The sequence below is a fragment of the Orcinus orca genome, chromosome 2 (genome assembly GCF_937001465.1).
Source record: "Orcinus orca chromosome 2, mOrcOrc1.1, whole genome shotgun sequence".
NCBI lineage: Eukaryota > Metazoa > Chordata > Mammalia > Artiodactyla > Delphinidae > Orcinus > Orcinus orca.
The window spans coordinates 82,718,371-82,738,540 of record NC_064560.1 but is presented as its reverse complement, the minus strand read 5'-3'; the positions used below and the strand labels follow the sequence as shown (position 1 = coordinate 82,738,540).

The 20,170-nt window shown below is 38.4% G+C and overlaps 1 protein-coding gene across 1 annotated transcript in view; it reads left to right on the top strand.

Moving 5' to 3' along the window:
- Positions 1–16,854, top strand: part of ETFA (electron transfer flavoprotein subunit alpha) — an 85,483-nt gene extending 68,629 nt beyond the window's left edge. The window contains exons 11-12 of the mRNA XM_004276349.4: positions 5,348–5,428; positions 16,550–16,854. Coding sequence (XP_004276397.1) covers positions 5,348–5,428; positions 16,550–16,588 — 120 coding nt within the window. The 3' untranslated portion in view covers positions 16,589–16,854. The remainder of the gene's footprint in view (positions 1–5,347; positions 5,429–16,549) is intronic.
- The last annotated feature ends 3,316 nt before the right edge of the window (positions 16,855–20,170 follow it).

Below are 20,170 nucleotides of genomic sequence, written 5' to 3'. Positions count from 1 at the left end.
ATGGTTGCATTGCATATAAGCTGTAGTTAGCATTGTGGTCTAGTTGAAAGAATATGAAATTTGATGGAACTGTATACATATTAATATGGTTGAATACAGTCTGTGCTTTAAAAGGTCTGTAAGGAAGAAGAACATGCATTTATAGGGACATATTAAAAGAGCTCTAAGGTGCAAGTAAGATTTTATCATAGTTATTTACAGTTGATAATTCAGGAATATTCTTTTAGTAATCTGAAAAACTGTGAACAGCCCAAATCTTTTTTCTTAAATACTATAGTGTTTCCTTTTCCACAGTTACGTGCTCTTACTTTAAAAATAACTTTTATATAGTGGGATGAAAAAGCTTTCAGATGATTAAACTGTCAGACGTTTGACTAGGTGGCCTCCAGGAAAATCATTAACCATCGTTAATTTAATAAATCTCTGCTAGTAGCTGTGAAGCAGGCTACATATTCCCAGAAGAGAAACACCTCGATGCAAATCAATGCCTGTGATTCAAAATGTTTGTCCTTGTGACTTTGGATTTGAGGCTCATATTGAAACCCTCGTTTATCGTCTCTGACCATACTTTAATATATATGGCATGTTTCTCTGGATCACTAGTTACCTGGACTACAGTGTGTGCCAGTTTCAGATATTCTGGAATATTCCGCCTCAGGGCCCCTCTAGGGGAGTTACACATAATGTCATGTAGCCTGTATTTTAAGTCAGACTATATCAAAATACTTTAAAAAGGTGTTCCAGCTGTTTTCATGAGATGGTGTAATAGGCAGGGAAGTACTTAATTTTTCTTCTAGAGATTCACATTATTATGATCTTTTTATTAAAATAACAGCATGTTAGAGTCAAAACTCTAATTTTACTTTAATTGCAATGGTGTTAGAAGCATCTGTGAGGAATACCAAACTATTTGTAACTTATAAATAAGTCTGTTGTTAATCGAATAATTGTGTAAACATAACACCTTTTTTAGTGACTATTTCTCCTTAATCTGTTACTGATCTGTCATTATAACCTTTTACACTTAAAAATTTTATAGGGGATAAGAAGAACTTGTGGTAGTTTTTGTAGGAGATGTCGTAATTTACTTGCTTTATTACATTTATTTATATTTGCTGCATACATACAGACTTAAACTTTTTTGTTTTAAAGTTCATCTTAACAGGCTGACTAGATAGTTAAATTTTGTATTCTCACATAGACCCAGAATAGTAATTTTAAAATATTAAATTGAATGCAGTACATGGAGGATAAATAGTGAGCTACAAAGCCTATTAGGATTAGGATATGGATTAGGAATTAGGATATGGATTTGTTACTTGTTTAAAGTTGAAATCTAACATTTATAGTCACAAGTTTAAATATATATACTTGTTAATAGGAGATAGAAAATACTGATCATTTTATAAGTGAAATAAGCTGAGGATTGACTCTAATATGTATCTCATGATGATTTTATAAAGTAGACTTCTGTCTTATTGAATAAAGCACTCCAAATATAAAATAAGTTAGTTAATTTTTCATCCATGGTTTTCATTCAGTATATCTAAAATTTTTCGATGAACGGCCAAACTTTCCAGTTATATTTGGTTTGTTTGGTTTAAGTCAGATTATTGAGGTATAATTTATATACAGAAAATTCAAATTTTTTAGTACACTGCACTTAATATTTTTTGCATGGTAAAATACACAAAAAATTTACCATCTTAACCATTTTTAAGTATAAAATTAGATGTGTACCCACTGTCAGTGGTATTAAATACATTCATAATGTTGTGCACCCATCACCACTATCCAACTCCAGAACTCTTTTCGTCTTGTAAAACTGAAACTCCATACCCATTAAACAGTAACGTCCCAGTCTCCCCCCACACTCTCCAGATCCTGGTGACCACAGTTCTATTTTTTTTGTCTCCATGATTTTGACTATTCTAAGTACATCTTTTAAGTAGAATCATCATTTGGTATTTCTCTTTCTCTGACTGGCTTATTTCACTTAGCATAATGTCCTCAAGGTTAATCCATGCAGCATGTGTCAGAATTTCCTTCATTTTTAGGCTAATAATATTCCATTGTATGTATGCACCACATTTTGGTTATCCATTCGTCCATCTATGGATACTCGGGTTGCTTCCAAGTTTTAGCCTTTGTGAGTAAGGGTGCTATGAACATGGGTGTACAAATATGTTTTCAAGGCCCTGTTTTTAATTCTTTTGGGTATGCATCCAGAAGTGGAATTGCTGGATCATATGGTAATTCTATTTTTAATTTTTTGAGGGACCACCATAATGTTTTCCACAGCAACTGTACCATTTTACATTCCCACCAACAATGCATACGGGTTCCAATTTTTCCACACCCTTGTCAGCATTTGTCTGTTTTTTTGATAGTAGCCATCCTGATGGATCTGAGGTAGTATCTTATTGTAGTTGTGACTTGCATTTCCCTAATGATCAGTGATGTTGAGCATTTTTTCATGTGCTTATTGGCCATTTGTATATCTTCTTTGGAGAAGTGGCTATGGAAGTCATTCACCCAATTTTTGAATCGGGTAGTTTGGTTTTTTTGTTGTTGAGTTTAGTAGGTTTTTGAATATATTCTGTATATTAATCCTTTATCATGGGACTTCCTTGGTGACGCAGTGGTTAAGCATCTGCCTGCCAATGCAGGGGACACGGGTTCGAGCCTTGGTCCGGGAAGCTCCCACAGGCCACGGAGCAACTAAGCCCGTGTGCCACAACTACTGAGCCTGCGCTCTAGAGCCCGTGAGCCACAACTACTGAAGCCTGTGCGCCTAGAGCCCATGCTCTGCAACAAGAGAGGCCACTGCAATGAGAAGCCCGTGCTCCACAGCGAAGAGTAGCCCCTGCTCGCCACAACTAGAGAAAGCCCACATGCAGCAATGAAGACCCAACACAGCCAAAAACAAATTAATTAATTAATTAATTTAAAAAAATCCGTTATCAGATATATGATTTGAAATATTTTCTCCCATTCTCTGGGTTACCTTTTTACTCTGTTGATAGTGCCTTTGGATCCACAAAATTTTTAAATTTCCATGAAATTCAATTTGTCTGTTTTTTAATTGCGTATACCTTTGATGTCATATCCAAGAAATCATTGCCAAAACCAACGTCATTCAGCTTTTGCCGTATGTTTTTCATCTTAGAGTTTTGTAGTTTTAGGTCTAGTGTTTAAATCTTTGATCTGCTTTGAGTTAGTTTTTGTATATAGTGTTAGGTAAGGGACAAACTTCATTTATTTGTATGTGGATATCCAGTTTTCCCAACACCATTTTTGAAAAGGCTATCCTTTCCCCATTGAATGATCTTGACACCCTTGTCAAAAATCATTTGACCATATGTGTGAGGGTTTATTCCTGGGCTCCCTCTTCTATTTCATTGGTCCTATTTAGGGTCCCTTGAGAGTCCATATGAATTTTAGGATGAGTTTTTCAATTTCTGCAAAAGTCACTGGAGGGACAGTCTTGATGGATATAGGATTATTGGTCGACAGTTTTTTTCTTTTAGCACTTTGAATATATCAGCTCACTACCTTCTGGCCTCCAAAGTTTGTGATGGAAAATCTGCTGATAGTCTTATTGAGGATTCCTTGTGTGTAGCAAATCAATTCTCTCTTTCTGATTTCAAGATTCTCTTTTTATCTTCAGCTTTTGAAAGTGTGATTTTGTGTCTTGGTGTGGATCTCTGAATTCATCTTACTTGAAGTTTTTTGAGTTTCTTGGCTGTTTCTATTCATATCTCTAATCAAATTATTTCTTTAAATATTCTCTCTGCCCTGTTCTCTCTCTTCTCTTTCTGGGACTCCCACCATAGGTATTTTGGTCCTCTTAATGGTGGTCCACAGGTGCCTTAGGCTCTGTTCACTTTTCTTAAATCTTTTTTTCTTTCTGTTCTTCAAGCTTGTTAATTTCCATCATCCTGTCTTCAAATTTGCTGATTCATTCTCCTGCACGTTCAAGTCTGCCTTTGGATCCCTCTAGTGAATTTTTCATTTCAGTTTTTGTACTTTTCAGTTCCAGAATGTCTTTTTGGTTTCTTTTTGGGTTTTCTCTTTATCACTATTTCCATTTTGTTCACACATTGTTTTCTTGACCTTCTCCTCATCTTCCTTTAGTTCTTTTAGCATCTGTAAGATGACTGTTTTAAAGTCTTTGTCTAGTAGATCTGCCATCAGGTCTTTTTCAGGAACAGTTTCTGTTGATTTTTTTTTTTCCTTTGAATAGGCCATACTTTTTTGTTTCTTTGTATGCTTTGTGATTTTTTTTGTTGAAAACTGGACGCTTGAATCTAATAATGTGGTATCTGGAAATCAGGTTCTCCTTTTTCCCCAGGTTTGCTGGGTTTTTGGTTATTGTTTTTGCTTATTATTGTTCTTGTTTTTTTGATCGTTGTAGGCTGTCTCTGTGCCACATATTTACCTGAGGTATAAACTTACTGTCTTCTTGGGTCTTTTCAGAGCCTGTGCCTTTCCCTGGGCCTGTGTGGTCACTTTGTAGTTTTCTCCTGATATGCATTTGCTTTTCCATGTCCTAGGCTTTAATGTCTGGCTCCCAAAAGGGGAAAAAGAGAAAAATGAAGAGCACTGATCCTTTAAATCTCCTGGAAATAACTTTGACGGGAGGGGGAAGGCGTGAACAATGATGGTTAAGGTACAACAGCAGTAGCCACTGTCCTCTTTGCACCTTTGTGATCAGAAGCAGCATTCCATGATCAAAGCACAGATCCTCAATATTTGGAGAACAGGGTCCTTTTTGCCCACTCTGGCTCCTGTAAGCTGTGTGAAAGCTGCCCCAGGAACATGTGCACAGCTACCTGCCACTAGGGCTGGGAGTTGGGGGGTGGGTAGCAACTATTTTGCTAAGAGCTACAGTTTACCATGCAAGTCTTCCCCTGGAAGTTGCAAACCTTTAATAGATTCCAAAGTTCCAAAATGGTTACATTAGAAAGATTCTGCCAGTTCAGTTGTAGTGTACGTGAGGAGACAGATTCCCAGTGCTTCCTAGTTGGCTGTCTTCCCAGAATCCTCTCCTCTGATTTGTTACTTACCTAAAACATTTATTTTTATAAGTAAAAAAATAACTTTAAAAAATAATGATTTAAAACCTTTTTAATACTGCAGTGGGCTAGTGGTGGGGGTGGGAGATAATCTTGTTATGTTCCAATCCAGAAATTTCTAAACTTACAATATTGGCATACATTAATCAAACTAATCTTATATGGTAGACATTTTTAAGAATACAAATTTGTTAGGGAAGTTAGAATAGAACCATCAACCTGTGTGGTATGTTTTCTTATAAAGGCCAAACTCTCTTTTTGTTTCACAGACAATTGTGGCTATTAACAAAGACCCAGAAGCTCCAATTTTTCAAGTGGCAGATTATGGAATAGTTGCAGATTTATTTAAGGTAAGTTGGCCTTGAGAGTGATGGCTGTTATCTAGGTTGTCATCCAACAACCTCCAGGAGTTGGTCAGGGAGGAAGCTATTATAGGAAAACATTGTGTGTTTGTGTATCTGTGTCTGTCTGTGTATGTATATATTAATATACGCAGTTTTGAACTACTTAAAGTGAAGAGTTGTTCTGCTTAATATATGATGTTTATATAGAGCATTATAACTTTCCCTTTAAGAAGTCCATATTGTCTTTCAAATATCCACATGGCTCTTGGCATCTCATATGCCAAGTTAGTATACAGTGTGAAATGACTCAAGTAATTATAACCTAGAACCATATTTGGCAGGTACCTTAAAGAAATTCACATCATAACCCCTCATTCAGAGATTTACTAGTGATGCTATAGCTTTTCATGGGATGAGTGGGCACTCAAGTCCACTTTATCTACTCAGCAAGTATGCTCTGCTTGCTGTGTTTGAGAGTCACAGGCCTTCCTAACAGTGACAGCTGTAGAGAAGGACACTTATTTCCCACTCCTCGCACTCTTCGTTTTTTTGAGTGTTCCTTCTACCCTGCTACCACCCCTGTATTTGCCCTCTCTGTGAGAGAATTAGTTTAGTGATATTGTTGAGCACCTGATATTCATTTGGCCACATTTAAAGGTCATAGCTTATGCATAGCCTGGCCTCTTTTTGTCCCTCAGGGCCTGTCTACTGGCTTCCAGGTCACCTTGTGCAGAAATCACTCATGCGGGAATTGAGGCTCTGAAAGTAGCATCCAACCCTGGGTTTACTGGAGTGAGGAACCCCTCACATAGAAGTATAATGAGCTACTGTGGGCCTTAATGGAGAGGCTGCAACCTGAGAACAGAGCCAGGGGTGGTCTCCCCAGCAAGAGGATTGGCCCATTACCATGGCTTCTCCAGCACTGTTTATGATCCAGATGAACTAATGAGTACACTTTGAGAGCACATCTGTATTTTGAAGTGTGTGTTCATGCTCAGTGAAAGATGGGCCCTTCAAATGCTCAGAATTATTCAGTAATGGTCCAGACTTCATGGAGAGACTATAATTGGGGCTATTGTCCTGGGTCAGCATAGGGCAGCTTTCCCCATGGAACCTCCCCGCTCCCAAAAGAGCCTGTATATTGCATGGGAAAAATACACCCCCTCTTCTGTGATCCTGGGGTTCTGTATCTGAAATTTAGGGTTTAGGTAGGTTAGCTGCTCCTGTGACCTGGCCCAACTATGTAAGAACAAACAGTAGTGGCAGTCATTTGACCAAGATATCCCAGTGGGAGGAAAAGTTAGTATGAAAAAGATAAATGTTTTTGTATTTCTGTATAATAATACCTTTGTTCAAGTAGAAAGCATTTAGTTCCAGTGAGATACAGATAAAGGGATAAAGACCTTTTAATTTAAAAATGAAAGCAAACACTTTCTGAACCTTAACCATGTATCATGTTGATATGTTTGCAGACAGGCATCTACTGTAGTTACCTTTTATTTTTCCTCGAGAATATTTGAGTAAATCTATAAGTAATTTTGTTTATTTTAAGTTATGTTATTCTGTCTGCTTGTGTACTATGTATTGCTACTTACATGCGGGGCTTACCGGATAAAAGAATGAAGTGTTAGACAGTCAGAAATTTGTCATGTTCATACTGTGTGGGACACCATTGCATCTATTATTGCTACAAAGATGCTCCTGCCTCAAGGCAGGATATCATTGCTATCTTTGTAGCAATGATAGATGCAGTGGTGTCCCACACATTGTGCATTAACATGAGAGAGTGTATGTATCTATATTGTATATGTGTGTGCGTGTTTGTGCGCATGCACATGATCAAAGAGATATTTCATTCAGAGTCCTAGGACAGTAAAAGTGGAAAGGGACCTCAAAGATCATCCAGTCAGCTGATTTCCAACCTGAGATTCTCAAGCTATTTTTGGTGTTTTAAGAAGCGCACTTTTAAAAATTTTTTGAAAAATTTTTTTATTGAGATAACATAGTTTTATAACATTATATAAGTTTCAGTAATTATATAAGTTTATATAAGTTTCATATTTCTACTTCTGTATACCCTACAGCATGCTGACTACCAAAAATTTAGTTTCCACCTATCACCATACCGTTGATCCCCTTTACTCATTGCACCCTCCCCCAAGCCCTTCCCCTCTGGTAACCACTATTCTGTTCTCTGATTCTATGTGTTTGTTTTTATTTGGTGTGTTCATTTACTTTGTTTTGGTGGGGGGTGGTATATTCCACATGAGTGAAATTGTCTTTCTCCTTCTGATTTATTTCCTTAGCATAATACCATCAAGGTCCATCCATGTTGTCATAAATGGCAAGATTTCATCTTTTTTATGGATGAATAGTATCCCATTGTATATGTATACAGCACATCTTCTTTATCCATTCACTGTTTGATGGCCACTTAGGTTGTTTCCCTATCTTGGCTGTTGTAAATATACTGCAGTGAACTCAGGAGTCCCCATATATCTTTTCTTTTTTTAAAATTTTTAAAAACTTTTTGTTTTATATTGGAGTATAGCCGATTAACAATGTTGTGATAGTTTCAGGTGCACAGCAAAGCAACTCAGCCATACATATACATGTATCCATTCTCCCCCAAAGTTCCCTCCCATCCAGTCTGCCACATAACATTGAGCAGAGTTCCCTGTGCAGTGCAGTAGGTCCTTGTATATGGGTCATTTGAAATACCGGTATATCTTTTCAAGTTAGTGTTTTTGTATTCTTCGGATAAATACCCAGGAGTGGGATAGCTGGTTCATGTGGTAGTTCTATTCTTAATTTTTGGGGGAATCTCCATGCTTTTTTCCATAGTGGCTGCACCAATTTACATTCCCACCAGCAGTGCAGGAGGGTTCCCTTTTCTCCACTTCCTCACCAACACTTGTTATTTCTTGCCTTTTTGATAATAGTCATTCTAACAGAAATGAGGTTTTGATTTGCAAGTCCCTAATAATTAGTGATGTTGAACATCTTTTCATGTGCCTATTGGCCATCCATATGTCTTCCTTGGAAAAATGTCTATTCAGCTCCTCTGCCCATTCTTTAATGAGGGTGTTTTGTTTTGTTGTTGTTGAGGTGTATGAGTGCTTTACATATTTTGGATATTAACCCCTTATTGGATATATGATTTGCAGATATCTTCTCTTGTTTCATAGGTTGTCTTTCCATTTTATCAATGATTTCCTTTGTCATGCAGAAACTTTTTAGTTTGCCATTTGTTTATTTTTTGCTTTTGTTTGCCTTGCCTGAGGAGACATATCTGGAAAGATGTTGCTAGGACTAATATCAAAGAGCATACTGCCTATGTTTTCTTCTAGGAGTACTACTATGGTTTCAGGTCTTACATTCAAGTCTTTGATCCATTTTGAATTGATTTTTGTGTGGGGCATGGTCTATTTTCATTTTTTTGCCTGTGGCTGTCCAGTTTTCCCAGCACCATTTATTGAAGAGACTATTCTTTCTCCATTGTATGTTCTTTGTTCCTTCATTATAAATTAATTTTCTATATATGTGTGGGTTTATTTCTGGGCTCTCTATTCTCTTCCACTGATCTGTGTATCTGTTTTTGTGCCAATACCATGCTGTTTTGATTACTATGGCTTTGTTATATAGTTTGAAATCAGAACATGGGATACCTCCAGCTTTGTTCTTTTTCCTCAGGATTGCTTTTGTTTTGGGGGGGCTTTTATGTTCCATGTAAACTTTAGAATTTTTTGTTCTATTTCTGTGAAAAATGTCCTTGGGATTTTGATAGGGATTGCATTGAATCTGTAGATTGCTTTGGGCAGTATCAACATTTTAACAGTGTTAATTCTTCCAGTCTCTGAGCATGGAATATCTTTTCATTTATTTATGTCTTCTTCAGTTTCTTTCAACAATGTCTTACAGTTTTCATTGTACAGGTATTTCACTTCCTTGGTTAAATATATTACTGGGTATTTTATACTTTTTGTTGTGATTGTAAACAGGATTGTTGTCTTAATTTCTCTCTGCTAGTTCATTGGCAGTATGTAGAAACGCAGCAGATTTTTGTGTGTTGATTTTGTACCCTGAAGCTTTGCTGTATTCATTTATTACTTCTAATAGTTTTTTGGTGGAATCTTTAGGGTTTTCTATATATCAAATTATGTCATCCACAAATAGTGACATTTTTACTTCTTCCTTCCCAATTTGGATGCCTTTTATTTCTTTTTCTTGCCTAAATGCTCTGGCTAGGACTTCCAGTACTATGTTGAATAAGAGTGGTGAGAGTGGGCATCCTTGTCTTGTTCCTGATTTTAGAGGGATAACTTGGTTTTTCACCACTGAGTGTGATGTTAGTGGGTTTGATACATATGACCTTTATTATGTTGAAGTACATTCTTTCTGCATCCACTTTATTGAGAGATTTTACCATAAATGGATGTTGAATCTTGTCAAGTGCTTTTTCTGCATCTGTTGAGATGATCATATGGTTTTTGTCCTTCATTTTGTTAATGTTGTGTGTCACGTTAATTGATTTGCAGATGTTGAACCATCCTTGCATTCCTGGAATAAGTCTCACTTGATCATGGTGTGTTATCCTTCTAATGTATTGTTGTATTTGGTTTGTTAATACTTTGTTGAGGATTTTTTCATCTATATTCATCAGAGAGATTGGTCTGTAATTTTCTTTTTTTGTGTTTTCTGTGTCTGGGTTTGGTATCAGGATGATGTTGGCCTCATAAAATGAGTTAGGAAACGTTCCCTCTTCAGTTTTTTGGAATAGTTTGAGGAGGGTGGGTATTAAATCTTCTTTGAATATTTAGTAGAATTCACCTGTGAGGCCATCTGGTTCTGAACTTTTGTTTTCTGGGGAGCTTTTTATTACTGTTTCGGTCTCTGTACTAGTGACTGGTCTATTCACTTTCTCTATTTTTCATGATTTAGTCTTGAAAAGTAGTATGATTCTAAGAATTTGTCCATTTCTTCTAGGCTGTCCAGTTTGTTAGCATATGTTCATAATATTCTCTTATAATCCTTTGTATTTCTGTGGTACCCATTGTTATTTCTCCTCTTTTGTTCATTTTATTTATCAGAGCCTTCTTTTTTTCTTGGTGAGTCTAGCTAATAGTTTGTCAATTTTGTTTATCTTTTCAAATAATCAGCTCTTAGTTTCACTGATCTTCTCTATCATATTTTAGTCTCTATTTCATTTATTTCTGCTCTGATCTTTATTATTTCCTTCCTTCTACTGACTTTGGGCTTTGTTTGTTCTTTTTCTGGTTCCTTTAGGTGTGAGGGTAGATTGTTTATTTGAGATTTTTCTTGTTTCTTGAAGTAGGCCTGTGTTGCTATAAGCTTCCCTCTCAGTACTGCTTTTGCTCCATCCCATAGATTTGGGTATGTCATATTTTCATTTTCTTTTGTGTTCAGGTAATTTTTTATTTCTCCTTTGATTTCCTCATTGGCCCAACAGTTGTTCAGTAGCATGTTGTTCATTCTCCACATTTTTATGATTTTTTTCTTTCTTTCTTCTTGTAGTTGATTTCTAGATTCATACCATTATGATCAGAAAAGATGCTTGATATGATTTCAGTCTTCTTAAATGTATTGAGAGTTGTTTTGTGTTCCAGCATATGGTCTATCCTTGAGAAAACTCCATGTGCACTTGAGAAGAATGTGTATTCTGCTGCATTTGGATGGCCTGTTCTGTACAAATCTATCAAATCAGATCTGACGTTTCATTTAAGGCTGCTCTTTCCTTATTGACTTTCTGTCTGAATTATCTATTGGTTGATGTAAGTAGGATCTCCTACTATTACTGTGTTGCTGTCAATTTCTCCCTGTAGGTCTGTTAATAGTTGTTCTATATATTTTGGTGCTCCTCTGTTAGGTGCATATATGTTAATAAGTTGTGTCTTCTTATGAGCTGTCCCCTTTTTCATTATACATTGTCCAGTTTGTCTCTTGTTAATTTTTTTGTCTTGAAGTCTTTTTGTCTGATATGAGTGTAGCTACACTTTCTTTTGGCTGCCATTTGCTTGGAGTATCATCTTCCATCCCTTAAGAAGTCCACATTTGACTATAGGGAGACTATTTGGAGTAAGACATAATTTTTATTTGCCTTTAGCTAGAATTACGGTAGTGTCTATCTCATGCAGCTCAGAAGTTCTGAAGTACAGTTATATATGCCTTTGATTAATACAAAGTGAGAAAATCAGTCCTTAAAAATGCAGTTTGGGGAAAAACTAGTAAAGAAGATACTAAAAATTCTGCTTGAGTTGCAGCCTCCCATTTATTAATATATGAGTAACATGCAGGGTGTGTTCTTCTTAAGTTGTCTGTGTCCCAGAGAGATGTGATTTGGAGAAGCTGCTCAGCAAGTTATTGGCACAACTAAGCCAGGCTCCTGATTCTGTTCGTTTTCTCATCACTCTGCCTTTCCAGCTCATCAGGTACCACAGCTGGGTGGTTCACCGCTACTCCTGTACCTTAGATAAGTTGCAGTAAATAGAACCACATCTTTGACAGACTAGCAGCCAAGGCAGAACTAGATAGAAATCAAATTGTTTTCTCAGTTGAAATCAGAATGATTCCAGATGAATATTATAGTAATTCTGACAGAAGAAGAGACAGGGTGGCTCAGTGAATATACTTCTCACTGGAGCCACCCTCTCTTTAAAAATCAAATATTTAAAGGTATAACAACTTGAAAAATACAAGTATGCAAATGATGAATGAAAATTATTATCTATTTGGGATTATGATCTTAAAATAACATAAGTCAAATAATAGCTGTATAAAAAGGGCTTTTTTAGATCAAATTTTTGTTTAAAAATTAAAAATTTCAAACTGTATCACACATAACAAGTGTATATAGCTGTTAGACTAATAATTCTCTAAGGGATACTGTGTCCACCAAATTTCATCATGTCTGGAGTAAAAATGTATATGCATAACATTTTATTTTCTTATATTCATCCTTTCACTTTACCCTTCAACAATCATATGAGTTAGGACAAGTTTTTTTTTTTTCTTCATATGACAAATAACATGGTATGGTAATTATGAGCTTTGTTTCATATTCTGTCTTGGGCACATACTAATTAAATTATCTTAGCCAAGTTATTTAATCTCTCTGAATATAAGCTTTCTCATAGATAATATAAATATTATACTACCTTGTAATGAGAATTAAATGAGATTATACTGCACCTAGTATAGTCTATGTTAACTATTAGCCTACCTGTTTGTATTTCCTACCATACATTTACATAGCAGGTGCTTAATAAATGGTAAATATCATAATCAGAGTTAGAGTGATAGGGCAGAGGGCACCACCTGACTGGTAGTTTGGGGTCTTTGTTTTCTTCTTAATATAATAGCTTTACTGAGATGTAATTCATATACTGTAAAATTTACACTTTTAAAATGTACAGTTCAGTGGGGTTTTTTTTTTTAGTATATTCACAGAGTTATGCAGCCATCACTACTGTCTAATTCTGGAACATCTTCATCAAACTGAGCGGAAACCCCATACCCATTAGCAGCCACTCCCTATTCACATTCTCCCCAGCCCCTGGCAACAGCTAATCTACTTTGTGTCTCTGTAGATTTGCCAGTCTTGGGTATAGAATCATGTAATATGGTCTTTTGTGGCTGGATTCTTAGCATAATGTTTTAAAGGTTCACCATATTCTAGCATGTATCAGCACTTTATTCCTTTTTATTGCCAAGTAATAGCCATCATATGGATATGCCACAATCTGTTTATCCATTCATCAGTTGATAGACTTTTGAGTTGTTTCCATGTTTTGTCTGTTGTAAATAATGCTGCCATGAGCATTCATGTATGAGTTTTTGTGCACTGATTCATCTTGTTTGGATATATATCTAGGAATGGAATTGCTGGTTTACTTTATACTGTATGTTTAACATTTTGAAGAACTGTCAGACTGTTTTACAAAGTGGCTGCCTCATTTTACATTCCTACCAAATAATATACAAGGGCCCCAGTTTCTCCATACACTGGCTGACACTTGTTATTGTGTTTTATTATAGCCATCCTAATAATGGTTGTGAAGTGGTATCTCATTGTGGTTTTGATTTGCATTTTTCTGATGACCAGTGATATTGAGCATTTTTCATGTGTGCTTTTTGGCCATTTGTATATCTTCTTTAGAGAAATGTTTATCCAAGTCCTTTGTCCGTTTTTTAATTGAATTGTTTGTCTTTTTGTTGTAACATTTCTTCATATATTCTGGATGTTAAACCCTTGTCAGACATATGATTTCTAAATATTTTCTCCCATTTTGTAGGTTGTCTTTTCACTTTCTTGATAATGTCCTTTGATGACAAAAGGTTTTAATTTTGATAAAGGCCAGTTCATCTATTTTTTTTCTTTTGTTGCTTATGTTTTGGATATCATATCTAAGAATCTGTTGTCATGATCCAAGAGTCTTATGGTTTTCGCTCTTATAATTAGGTTGTGGATCCATGTTGAATTAATTTTTGTATATGGTGTGAGGTGAAGGTCCAATCCAACATCATTCTTTTGTATGTGTGGATATCCAGTTGTCCATCTCCGTTGGAGAGACTATTGTGTTCCCATTGATTAGACTTGGTGTATCTCCTGTCTTTTTAAACCTTTTTCACCTCTTCCCAGCATAGTCATTCACTGGAGTCATTCTAATCCCTTTACGGTCTCTGGAACCTGCAATGTTTATCTGTTTGCCTCCTTATTTTTTTGCTCAGTATCTTTTTCTTCTCCATGGTAATGTCCTGATTTTTCTTAGTCTGCACCAGTCTCAACTTTCCTCAGGACTCCTGAATTTGGAGCTTTTAGTGCCATTCTTCTCATCCTCTTACATTACAGTGGAAGATGAGCACATTTCTAATTGGGTTGTTCATAGGCCTCTGGCTCTTCTCTCCAAATAGTGAGTGGAACTCCTCATGGCCAGGAATCAGGCCTGAACTTCTTTATCTCCCATAGTGCTTATCCTGAGGAAATACTAGGTAAATGAGTGAAATATAGTTGTGCTGTGATTTATATCAGTAGATTATCGTATTTTAAACATAAATTCACTCTCATTTGGTCTTACTGAATAGGGAACTGCCTCTGCAGTATCTAAAATAGAATAAAAATAAGAATCCAGATGTTTCAGTGTGCTAAGACCATTAGATACTCAGTAAACTGAGTTGACATGTTCTTTTTCCTAACTAAGGCATTGTGTGGTATGCTTGGAAAGTCTGAGGTTGATCTAATAAAAAGGATGTAGAGGATGGAGAGAGAAAGACCCTTCGACTCTTTTTTGGGGACCGTGGCAGGGGGACATTCTGTAAGGTTTTTAAAAACTGTGTTCTAAACCAAATTAATGTTTTATTTAAAAGAAGTTGGGCTCTAGCCTATTTTTCATGAAACACGTAGGTCCCACATGAAGCTCATTTAGCATGTCATCTGTATGACTGGCATAAGCTCATGGTCTCTCCACTGAGAAAAGCTGGGAGAAGTGGTGCCAGCACTTAATGCTGCCCCTGAGCTAATGCCTCCTGGCTCCATGGTAAACATGGGCCTTTTAATAGTCTGGAGACAAAGTGACATTCGGAAGGAACAACATGTCAACAATTTCCTTAATAAATTTTGTACGAACACATTATTTCCACCTAATGGAAATGTAGCTCTCTTAAATAATTGAGAGGCTATATTCATCAGTGGTGAGTTCAGCTGGGATCTTTGTGAGCTAGGGCAGTCGACAGCCCCTTGGAAGACTGAGTAATTGATATTTTACATGAGTGGCTCAGCTAGTTTTCAGGTGGGCTCTGTGTGACATTCCCCTGCAGTCCCCACATGTAGCCCTCCTCTGTTGTCCAGGCTGTTACAAAGCAGCTCCACACCAAAAGCTCCAGTTGCAGCCACTAAACCGCCAAGACCAAGGGTTAGTAATTAATCCTTTTTAAGGTGGGAGCCAACTCGGTCAGTTTCCCTCACTGTGGTTTCTTACTGTGTCTGCTGACCAGCCACTGCATCAGCACAAGGCCTTGATTTTAATAAAGAGTGATGATGGGTAATGTTCAGCATGCAGCTCATTTTTATGTGCCAGAAGATAGTAACATATGCTGAGGAACAACAGCCACAGTGTTTGTTAAATGAATGATGAATGAATGAATGAACAATGAGAAAACAAGTACTAGAGGAGGTTGACAGGAGTCATGACTAAGCAAGAGACTCTGGTGTGGACTTGGAAGGAAGGGCAGGAATGCAGTGAGGGAAGGAAGAATGCTAGAAAACACGAAGGTAAAAAATATACACTATTTGGTCTGTGTCTTTATTCCTGTCTTACCCCTAGGTTCTTCATGACATTTTTTTTTTCTTAAATTCCATATATATGTGTTAGCATACAGTATTTGTCTTTCTCTTTCTGACTTACTTCACTCTGTATGACAGACTCTAGGTCTATCCACCTCATTACAGACCTACTGGAGAACGGACTTGAGGATATGGGGAGGGGGAAGGGTGAGCTGTGACAGGGCGAGAGAGAGGCATGGATGTATATACACTAACAAACATAAGGTAGATAGCTAGTGGGAAGCCGCTGCATAGCACAGGGAGATCAGCTCGGTGCTTTGTGACCGCCTGGAGGGGTGGGATAAGGAGGGAGGGAGACGCAAGAGGGAAGAGATATGGGAACATATGTATATGTATAACTGATTCACTTTGTTATAAAGCAGAAACTAACACACCATTGTAAAGCAATTATACCCCAATAAAGATGTTAAAAAATATATATATATACACTATTCTCAGCATAGAGAAAAGTTGGACTTCCTATTTTCTGTGGTGCCTTTCTGAGGTTTGGGGTTGTGTCAGAAAGGCTCCTAGGCCATGAGTGGGCTTTGGCCCTACCAGCCATGTGTCCCAGGTGACCTTTCCCTCCCAAGGTTTATAGTTTCCCCATGGATGGGAAGAGAGACTGGGTGAACCGGGAGTTCCTGGGTGGGGGAGAGAAGGGGGCACTTTGTACCTCTGTAGAGATTCACATTGTTTCTTTTGGCCTTTTTTTACTTCTTAAGGAGCTGTGACCATATCACAATGAAGACTCAAGTTGCTAATAACTTTTTTTTTTTAATTTGCAGGTTGTTCCTGAAATGACAGAACTATTGAAGAAAAAATGAGCCATGACCATGTCTTAAGAAGGAAAATTGTATCAAAGTATATTCAGCTGAAATAGAAATTCATGGCTAACGTAACAATCATTGGAAAGCGTGGAGAGCTACATTTTGTAATTTGAGGAAAAATTCTAACAGGCGCCAGAATGCTTTTTTATGGGGTTATTATTATGTTTCTTTTTAATTATTTGTGGTTCCACACAGTTATTTTTTGAAATTTTCTAGTTCTGTAATAAAATATATAATAAAGCCTTTTCACAGCTTTAAAACTATTACTAGAAATATGCCTATCTTTGTAAGGAAGAGAGAAAATTGAAAAAAAGGAGTGAAAGTTAATTTATTATTTTATCTTTGCCTGTGTTGTTCATGGAAGGCTCTGTGTTTTAGGCAAAATTGTAAACATGAATGTTGCCACCAGCCTAATCAACATAATCTAGTAACAGATAAGGGAACTAGAATGGCAAATTGAGAGTTAAAAAAGCATGGCCACAAAGCATGGATATTATGTTAAATATATTCCAGTCTTCCGAAAATCATAGCTAATGTGACAAAAGCAGACCTGACTTAAACCTGAACCTGCTGAATATATTTAGTTGGCTGAAGTTAATTTAATTTTCCATTTCATTTTAAGGTTTTGTCAGCTGATAGGACTTTGTGTCTATAAAGGAGAGGGAAGTGGAGAAGGAGGGGCTGCTTTGAGACAGTATGGCCTCTTATGCTAACAGATAGTTGAGAATGCTCTGGCTTTTCTTTTGCCCTCCTGGTGGCTTCCTTTGGGCTGTCTTAGAAAGCAGCCAGGTATGTGAGTTGGCCACATGTGTGGTGAGCACTGGCACTCTCCCTCTGCTGCCCTAGGGCATGGCTGAGGTTGAGAGTGTCGCAAGAGGCCAGAAGCTGGTGTGAATGCAGCCCACAGAACAGAGGCTGGTGAGGCTTTGGCCAAGCCTGCAGGAAGGCGTGGGCAGGTATCTGGGGCCATAGAAAGGCCAGGAGTCAGTAGGCAAGTTGAATGAAGAGAACTGCCACCCTGAAGCCAATCTGCAGAAGGTATAGTAGTTGACAAGGAAAATGGCAGGGAAGAGATGGGAAGTGACTAGTGATACATAAGGGGAGGGAGCAGAGGGGCCAGCCAGTCCCTTTGTGTGGCCAGCCTGGGACTGACTAGTTGAACCCTTTTTGATGTGTCATAATCATTTGCTGTGAAACACTGGCATTTCTGCCTTCTTTTAATGAGATGAGAGGAGCATCAAAGTGATGCTCTGCTAGAACTGTAGAATCCTAGAATGCAGAGCTGAATGATCATCAGGTTCACACCTCTTGGACAGATAGGGATACTGAGGCACAGAGAAGAAGTGAAGGAGGTAAAGTGACTTGTCCAAGGCCACACAGTTTGAATCACCCTTGCAAAAGTAGTTCTCATATCTTTTTGCTGTCTTTGGGGCTCTTCCGAAGAAAGCTAACCTTGCTCATTGCCTTCTCCTTTTACTCCTCATCCCTATTGGACACTGTAACTGGGGGAGAGGAGAGACAGCAAAGGTGATGGCTGCAGAGGTACCCCCAGTATATATATGGTGTGCTGGCTCACGGAGGACCATCCCAGCTGGTATCTCTGTGTGGCTCCTAGCCTCAGGGTTGAACTGGTTGGTCTTTCTCCCTTTTGGCTCCCTCCTATCATGACTGCCGCAGTCTGCCCCAGCTCTAAGCAGCTGTTCACTTAATTTACTGGGTACAACTCATCACCATCATAATAGCATTAAATATGGCGCTTACTATATGTCAGGCACCATTCTAACACTTGAAATATATTAAACCCCTTAAGTCCTCACAATACCCTGTAAGATAGATGCTATTATTATCATCCCTGTTTTACAGATGAGGAAGCTGAGGCACAAAGAGGTTATATAACTTGCCCAAATTCAGACAGCTTATAAATGAGAGCCAGGATTTGAAACCAGGAAGTTTGGCTTCAGAGCAGTGGCTTCACCAGTATGTGATTCTGCTTCACTTCGGCTCAAGGAACAGGGAGTCGCTGCACAGTAACCTCAGGTAAAGGGCACTCAGTGCTTGGTGCTGGGTGGGCAGGGCACATCCTCAGGATCCTAGTTGAGGAGAAGAGTCAGTGTTCTGGGCTTGTCTTTCCAGCAGGAATTCGTTCAACTCAGAAGCCCCTCTAAGTGCCCACTTAAAGTTTACCTTAAAAAGGCAGTTGTGTGAGATGGGGGCAAATTGTTAAAACTACCATATATGCCAGAAGATGCAATTTGACGTGCCCTTTTTTTCCTTATGTTTTGTTGGAAACCAAGCTGTCAGTTCCAAATGACTGCCCCTGCATCTGGCTTGAGGACCCAGAGCAGTAGCTCTGGAAGCAGTGTGGGGAAAGGTGTTAGGAGTAGCTTTCTATTCTCCCTAGTTTTTTGAGGTCTTTGGTTAACCTCATACGGCCCCTGGGAATTTGGTTAATTAGGCAGAACCCGGAGTCCCTGAGAGAGCAAAAGTACGCATGTAGAAGGGCAGCCCTGTGAGGGCAGAGCTGAGTAGGTCCTTGGGGCCATTTAGGTCAAGCGAACAACTCCTTACTCTATGGACTGAGGCCCAGTGAGGGCCCTGGTCTCAGCTTTCCAGTAGTTGAGAAAGTACAGAACCCAGCTTTGCCCCTGGTCCCACGGTCTCTCAGCAGTACTATGGGGCATATTCCCTGGTTCATCCGCCAGCTGTGCTGTGTGGGATGCTGGAGCAAACACCTGGAAGTCTGGCCCAGCCACTGTCCTGAAGCTTGTGGTCCTGACAGGGAGAACAGCTTCCTCCTGGGTTCTGAGAATACAAGCTGTTAGAGGCACAGCCCCTGCCCTCAAGATTTGCAGCTACCAGGGAAGATGAGACCCAAGTGATTAGAAAAGCAGATAGCATGTAGTCAACGCATACAGGGAGAGCTCCCTCAGTGGGCCAGCTGTGGTTATTCCTTGGGCGTGGAGGCATTAATATTAGCATGTGGGGCAGAAGTAGAACAGATAAGGGCTCACGTGGATGCTTGAGGCAGTGACGGGTGGAAACACAGGGCGTCAGGAAAGGGGTTGATGGTGGTAGGTAGTTAAGGCCAGATTGCAGAGGAGTTGACTGAGAGGCTGAGGAGTTTGTCCTTTTTCCTTATTGGTCAGTGGTTCTCAAACTTTGCCCTCAAGGAATACTGCCATTTCAGGAGCTGGGCTGGGGCTGGTACTGTGAAAGGTCTTTCCTGATTTACAGGAAAAAAAATAATAGAATTTCCCAATCTAAGTCTTTCTTGCATACGTTTTTCTAAAACTTTGGTTGCTGCTATGTCGTCTTAATATAAGTAGATTCCAAAGTGAATGAACAGGTAGCAAATAGATATTAACTAAGGAGGTCAGCAGCCACTGACCCTCCACAGCTTTTGTTTAGTGGACATGTGTTGAATCCTTAAAAATGCTCTCTGCTGGTTGTTCTGTTCCTTGTTTGTATGTTAGAATTAAACATGTCAGTATATCCAGAATGTTCCACAAATAGCTGCATATGACGTCTTGAGGCCCTGCCACCTGAACAGGTCTTAAGAAGCACCCTCCGGGCAACAGG